This window comes from Mobula hypostoma, chromosome 15, assembly GCF_963921235.1.
Source record: "Mobula hypostoma chromosome 15, sMobHyp1.1, whole genome shotgun sequence".
Classification (NCBI taxonomy): Eukaryota; Metazoa; Chordata; class Chondrichthyes; order Myliobatiformes; family Myliobatidae; genus Mobula; species Mobula hypostoma.
In genome coordinates, this window is record NC_086111.1 from 52,102,607 (window position 1) to 52,110,520 (window position 7,914).

General features: G+C 43.4%; 1 protein-coding gene across 1 annotated transcript in view; it reads left to right on the forward strand.

The window, feature by feature from the left end:
- Window positions 1-656, forward strand: part of dnah12 (dynein, axonemal, heavy chain 12) — a 175,417-nt gene extending 174,761 nt beyond the window's left edge. The window contains exon 74 of the mRNA XM_063068407.1: window positions 347-656. Coding sequence (XP_062924477.1) covers window positions 347-537 — 191 coding nt within the window. The 3' untranslated portion in view covers window positions 538-656. The remainder of the gene's footprint in view (window positions 1-346) is intronic.
- The last annotated feature ends 7,258 nt before the right edge of the window (window positions 657-7,914 follow it).

Consider the following 7,914-nt stretch of genomic DNA (forward strand, 5'->3'; position numbering starts at 1 on the left):
GCAGAAATACTCCTGCAGAAGTACAAACCAAACTGATGGTCCATGGTTTGGTGTACCCATGTTGGTTGATATATTCCTGCGTCGAGGTACCAAAGAGAGGAGGACATTTCCTATAAATATGGGGAAATGAAAATGGGAAGTACCCTGTTGGCTACTCCTGCATTTTCTTTATGAGGAACCTGTCAGATTTCATATCTTAGTCACAATAAGGAGATGAGCTACAAATAAAAGCAAAGTGAAACGATCCTAACAACTATGTTTTTTTTGCATCTGTACTCCATTCTAAAAAAAATAAGGAATCAAATTACTTTGCACATCAATTACATTGAACTCTATTTTTCTCAAGATAAAAAGGAAGATTTCAAGACTTCACTCGACTACATCTGTCCAGTCTACAAAACAAGTGAGCGGAAAGGAACCCTCTCTACCACGGGACACTCGACCAACTTTGTTATTGCCATGCTTCTGCCAACAGACAGACCAGTGGAGCACTGGATCAAGCGTGGCGTTGCACTTCTCTGCCAGCTGGATGACTAGAGTCATGGACTTCAAGAATATCAAACTTACATTCAACCAGGAAGTCTTTCCAATCTTGTCCCATGTCAGCTGCATTGCCTCACTTTAAAAAAATGTTTAATTGTCTATCTTAATTTAGTTTTCACATACAACATTTTTAATTAATAAAATAGTTTATATTTCTATTTAATATGGATGGAGGTTCACCTTTATTTTAGGCATGAAAGACGACATTTGAAATTTGGTACTTTCTACAAGAATGTGAAGTTATCCACTTTGGTGGCAAAAATAGGAAAACAGATTATTATCTGAATGGTGGCCGATTAGGAAAAGGGGAGGTGCAACGAGACCTGGGTGTCATTATACACCAGTCATTGAAAGTGGGCATGCAGGTACAGCAGGCGGTGAAAAAGGCGAACGGTATGCTGGCATTTATAGCGAGAGGATTCGAGTACAGGAGCAGGGAGGTACTACTGCAGTTGTACAAGGCCTTGGTGAGACCACACCTGGAGTATTGTGTGCAGTTTTGGTCCCCTAATCTGAGGAAAGACATCTTTGCCATAGAGGGAGTACAAAGAAGGTTCACCAGATTGATTCCTGGGATGGCAGGTCTTTCATATGAAGAAAGACTGGATGAACTGGGCTTGTACTCGTTGGAATTTAGAAGATTGAGGGGGGATCTGATTGAAACGTATAAGATCCTAAAGGGATTGGACAGGCTAGATGCGGGAAGATTGTTCCCGATGTTGGGGAGGTCCAGAACGAGGGGTCACAGTTTGAGGATAGAGGGGAAGCCTTTTAGGACCGAGATTAGGAAAAACTTCTTCACACAGAGAGTGGTGAATCTGTGGAATTCTCTGCCACAGCAAACTGTTGAGGCCAGTTCATTAGCTATGTTTAAAAGGAAGTTAGATATGGCCCTTGTGGCTACAGGGGTCAGGGGGTATGGAGGGAAGGCTGGGTTCTGAGTTGGATGATCAGCCATGATCATAATAAATGGCGGTGCAGGCTCGAAGGGCCGAATGGCCTACTCCTGCACCTATTTTCTATGTTTCTATGTTTCTAATCTACCTTTCAATGTGCAAACGAGATTAAATAAGTAGAAGACCAGAATGATTCTGATCAGAAATACGTGTGTAAGTATCCCTCTTACACAATGATGCAAAGCAGGCCTCCTGGAAAGTATAATTTTTATACTCAAAATGAGGTAATTACATCAATTTGGACGTTGCAGGTGATTCCAAGCAGAAACCCTGCTAGTTCTCCTCAATCAGCAGTTCACATGCTCTAAGCACACACTCCTGACAGGTCTGAATCTTTTATTACCCTCCACCTCTGGCCTCCTCTGTAAGAGGGCCTGGTCTGGTTTTGCTGGGATTCCCCAGAATAATTTAGAAAATTGCTTTCTAGGTCTTGTCTGACTCCAATGGGGAGTTTACGTCTACAGATTAGGAAGCAAGCATATATATCTTCCAGATTTGCGAGTGGGGACTTCAATACTGCACCAAACCGAAGCCTATTGTTATGCAGACCTTATCATTCTACAAAGACGCAGAGTTAAAAGGCGATCAGTCCTCAGCTTCCAGCACAAGGAAAAGTGAGCATGCAAGAAATGCAGTGATAAGTGTGGGTGATGAGCTCAACAACACAGCCCCATTTCTGTGTTATATACAACACATCTGAAACTGGCACGTTCTAAGATAAAATGGTGTGAATAGACAAATAAATAAATAAAGGCATCCGTTAGTCTTGCGAGACCATGGAGCTGTGCCTGGAAATTCTTCACTCTCCAGGGCGCAAGCCTGGGCAAGGTTTTATGGAAGACTGGCAGTTGCCCATGCTGCAAGTCTCCCCTCTCCATGACACCAATGTTGTCCAAGGGAAGAGCAAGGGCCGATACAGCTCGGCATTGGTGTCATCGCAGAGCACTGTGTGGTTAAGTGCCTTGCTCAAGGACACAACACGCTGCCTTGGCTGCGGCTCAAACTCACGACCTTCAGATCGCTAGTCCAATACCTTAACCACTTGGCCACGTGCCCACTGAATAGACAAATATGTCTTATTAAATATCTAACTTAGCCAACTCCATTAGCTAAATATCCACCCCTTTTATGCAGTTCTGTTCCATAACTTACCAACTCCATGTATTGAAAACCTGCAGTTTACCGTTTACTCTTTCCCATAGATGCTGAATTCCTCCGTTTTTTTTTGTGTGTAGCTTTGGATTTCCAGCATCTGCAAATTTTCTTAGTTTTCAGATTTCTGGATCATTGAGATCTCTTCTGGGAAAAGTATGACCTGTACGTAAGGGGTGGTTTACACCTGAACCTGAATGGGACCTATAGCCTTGCGGGTAGACTCGTTAGAGTTCTTCGAGAGGGTTTAAACTAATTCGGGTCGGGGGATGGGAACAGGAGTGGTAGGGGTCAGGATGAGGTAGTTGGTTTACAAACAGAGGCAGTTTGTAGTCAGACTGCTAGCAAGGAGAGGCTGATGATAGAGCAAAATTACAGTCAACAGAATGAGTTGCAATGTTAAAAGGGACAAAATCAAAGGGGGTGATGAATACAGGACTGAGGGTGTTATATCTGAATGGAACACAATATGTGGAGTAAGGTAGGTGAACTCGTAGTACAATTACAGAATGGCATGTATGACGTTGTGGGCATCACTGAATCATGGCTGAAAGAAAATTGTAGCTTGGAGCTTAATGTCCAAGGGTACACATTGTATCGAAAGATCAGGCAAGTATGCAGAGGGGGTGGGGTGGCTTTGGTGGTAAAAATGAAATCAATTCCTTCAAAAGAGGTGAGATAGGGTCATAAGGCGTAAAATTGTTGAGGATAGAGCTAAGAAACTGCAAGGGTAAAAAGACCCTGATGGAAGTTATAAACAGACCCCTGAACAGTAGTAAAGATGTGATCTATAAATAACAATTGGAGATAGAATGTCAAAAGGACAACGTTGCAATCGTCAATATGCAGGGAAATAGGTTGGTGCTGGATCCCAAGAGGGGAAAATGTAGAATGCATACAAGACGGCTCTTTGGAGTATCTTGTTGTTGAGCCCACTCGGGGATTAACTATTCTGAATTGGGTGTTATGCAATGAATTGGAATTGATTAGAGAGTTTTAGATAAGGGAACCCTTAGGGGCCAGTGATCATAATAGGAAAGAATTATCCCTGCAGAGAAGCTAAACTCAGATGTTTCAGTGGAGTAAATAGAATTACAGATGCATGAGAGAGGCATTGGCCAAAATTGATTGGAAGGGAACACTAGCAGGAATGACAGCAGAGCAGCAACGGCTGCCATTTCTGCGAGCAATTCAGAAGGCGCAGGATAGATACATCCCAAAGAAAAAAAGTTTTCTAATAGGTGGGTGACACAACCGTGGCTGATAGGAGAAGTCAAAGCCAACATTAAAGTCAATGCAAAGGAATATAATAGAGGAAAAATCCGTGGGAAGTTAGAGAACTGGGAAGCTTTTAAAAACCAACAGAAGGCAACTAAAAAATTCACAAAGAAGGAAAAGATGGAATACAAAGGTAAGCTACCAATAATATTCAAGAACATACAAATGTTTCTTTAGATGTATAAAGTGTAAAAGAGAGGCGAGATTAGATATTGGACTGCTGGAAAATGATGCTGGAGAGGTAGTAATGGGGGACAAGGAAATGGTGGACAAATTGAATTAGTATTTTGCATTATACTTCACTGTGGAAGACACTAGCAATAAACTGGAAGTTCAAAAGCGTCAGAGGGCAGAAGCAAGCGAAGTTGCCATATCTTGGGAAACTGAAAGGTCTGAAGGTAGTTAAGTCACCTGGACCAGGAATGGTGTACACCCCAGGTCCTGAAAGAGGTGGCTGAAGAGATTGTGAAAGGCATTAGTAAAGATCTTTCAAGAATCACTAGATTCTGGAATTGATCCGGAAGACTGGAAAATTGCAAACATCACTCCAATCTTCAAGGAGGGAGAGAGGCAGAAAAATGAAAATTATAGGCCAGTTAGTCTGATCTCCATGGTTGAGAAGAAGATAGAGTCAAATGTTAAAGATATAGTTTCAGGGTACTTGGAGGCACATGATAAAATAGGCCAAAGTCAGCATGGTTTCCTCAAGGGAAAATCTTGCCTGACAAATCTGTCGGAATTCTTTGAAGAAATAACAAGCGGGGGTGAAGTGGCAGCCTCACTGAAACCTTTTGAATGTTGTAAGGCCTCAGCCGAGTGGATGCGAAGAGGATGTTTCCCACGGTGGGGGAGTCTATGACCAGAGGAGACAGCCTCAGAACAGAAGGATGTCCATTTAGAATGGAGATGAGGAGGAATGGTGAATCTGTGGAATTTGTTGCCACAGGTAGCTGTGGAGGCCAAGTGATTGAGTATATTTAAGACAGAAGTTGATAGATTCTTGATCAATCAGGGCATGAAGAGATTATGAGGAGAAGGCAGAAGATTGGGGCTGATGGTCCAGGTGACTTATCTACCTTCAGACCTTCCAGTTTCCCAAGCATCTTCACCCTAGTAATGGCAACTTCACTCACTTCTGCCCCCTGACACTCGCGATCTTCCAGCATACTGATAGTGTCTTCCACAGTGAAGACTGATGTAACATACTTATTCAGTTCATCCACCATTTCCTTGTCCCTCATGACTACCTCTCTAGGAATAGCTTCTTCGCCTCTGCCTTATAACTGTAATTTATAGTTTTTATTATTATATATTGCAGGGTACTGCTGCCACATAATAACAAATTCCATGATATATGCCCATGATATTAAACCTGATTCTGATTCTGAGTGAGTCGTGAGAGGAAGAAATGAATTTAGTGGGATAAGATAAGGTTGAAGTAATAGATGCACCACTGCCCAGAAGATGGCAATGGCAAACCAATTTTGTAGAAAAGTTTGTTAAGAAAAATCATGCTCATGGATAGACCTTGATCGCCCTTGCCATAAGACGGCACATAATGGTGATTATGATGAGGTAATGGGTCCAACAAAAATCCTGTTTGTGGTCTGGAAGACAATGATCTGATGTTCTGTGGTGGAGCCATGTTCCAGAGGGAGGTGTTGCAGTCAGCAGCTGGGGCAGACCCAAGTGCAGGACACAGGCATGGAAAGCGGGTTGGGATTCTTATGCGGACTTGAACATTGACTGGACTCAGAGCCAGGACTTGGACTTGTTTGGAACACAGAGCCAGGACTTGGACTTGACTGAAACCAGAGCGACAAAACCAAAAAATGACAGACAAATCGTATCGCGGCTCAGAGTAGTGGCAAACAGCCAGCAATACTCAGCCAGACACAAGACGACAAAAACAAATGACAGACAATTCATATCACGGCTCGGAGCAACGGCAAACGGCCTGCAATACTCAGCTGGACACAAGACGAAAGGAATGAACAACAACAGTCCATTCGTATCTCAACTCCAGGTAGGACATGAAGCAGCAAGCGGCCAACCCAGAAACTGCGGATGGCAGGCCCTCAACCCGACTTAGGAACTGCGGATGACAGGCTCTTGACCCGACCCAGGATCTGCGGATGGCAGGCTCTCGACTCGACCCAGGAACAGCGGACGACAGGCTGTACCTGCAACTTCTCAATCGGGATTGTAGGAATGATGGTGTTAAGTGCTGAGCTATATTTGATGAACAGCATCCTGATGTAGGTGTTTGTGTTGTCTCGGTGGTCTAAAGCCGTGTGAAGAGCCACTGAGATTGTGTCTGCCATTGACCTATTGTGGCAATAGGCAAATTGCAATGGGTGCAGGTCCTTGCTGAGGCAGGAGTTCAGTCTAGTCATAACCAACCTCTCAAAGCATTTCATCACTGTCGATGCGAGTGCTACCAGGCAATAGTCATTAAGATAGCCCACATTATTCTTCTTAGGCACTGGTATAATTGTTGCCTTTTTGAAGCAAGTGGGAACTTCTGCCCATAGCAGTGAGAGGTTGAAAATGTCCTTAAATACTCACGCTAGTTGGTTGGCTCAGGTTTTTAGAACCTTATCAGGTACTCCATTGGGACCTTCTGCCTTGCGAGGGTTCACTTTTTAAAGACAAACTAACATCGGCTTCTGAGACAGAGATCACAGGGTCATCAGGTGCAGAAGGAATCTTCACAGCTGTAGTTGTGTTCTCTCTTTCAAAGTGTGCATAGAAAGTGTTGAGTTCATCTGGTAGTGAAGCATCGCTGCCATTCATACTATTGGGTTTTGCTTTGTAGGAAGTAATGCCTTGCAGATCCTGCCAGAGTTGCTGTGCATCTGATATCATCTCCAAGCTCATTCAAAATTGTCTCTTTGCCCTTGATATCGCCCTCGCAAATCATACCTGGTTCTCTGATACTGGCCTGGGTTGCCCAGCCTTGAATGCCACAGATCTAGCCTTCAGCAGACGACGTGGTTCATCCACAGCTTTTGGTTTGGGAATGAACAGTAAGTCTTTGTAGGCACACACTCATCCACGCATGTTTTAATGAAGTTGGTAACAACTGCGGCATACTCATCCAGATTCAAAGATGAATCCCTGAATACAGTCCAGTCCACCGATTCAAAGCAGTCCTGTAGGCCTGTCCTGTAGGATCTCCTCTACAATAGGGATACACAATTTGGGTGACTACTAATGTTTATCTGGTGGTCTTGTCAACAATACCAAATCCTGAAGAGTGATTGAAAACCAAGTTCTGTCTGCAAGGATAATCCTGAATCCAGTTGTCTGTCAATCCACTCATTTTTTGACCTTTGTCTCCCACAAATCCCAGAGTAAATTTGAGGAGCAACAGTTCACCTTCTGAGTAGGCACCTTACAAGTTTTTGGGTTCAACACTGAATCCAAAAATGTCAAATTATCAATCATTTCCCTTTCCCCTTATATGGAGTTCAATTTTTTTTGTAATTTCAAAATTCTTCTTCTTCTCTGATTTGCAGCACCTTTCCTTGGCTGCCATGCATACTCATTCTCATCTCCCATCCCTCCTCTCTGCAGGGGTACCTTTACAAGTCTCTTTCAGCCGGCTGCGCTACTGTTTGAACATTCAGTCCCTCCTGACCTCCACCCTTTCTGGGCCTAGCCATTGTTCTCTGCACCCCAGAACTTCCACGTGTTTATATAAATCCTTAAGTTCTCATTTTGATTAAAGATCATCAGAAATGTTAACTCTGTTTTTCTTTCTATAGGTGTGCCTTTTCCCAGCCAGATCGGTTTCTTTGAGCAGTTTCTGTGTTTTTGTCAGGTTTTCAGCATCTGCAGTGTTTTGCTTTGTTCCCTGTCCATCTCTCTCTTTGGGACTTATGACTTGGATCGCTTCCCTTGACTGTGAATACTGAAAGAGCAGAAAGTAAACGGCAAAGGTCAGTGTTGTTATTTTTAGTCTCTGGTAGAGTCAGTATCT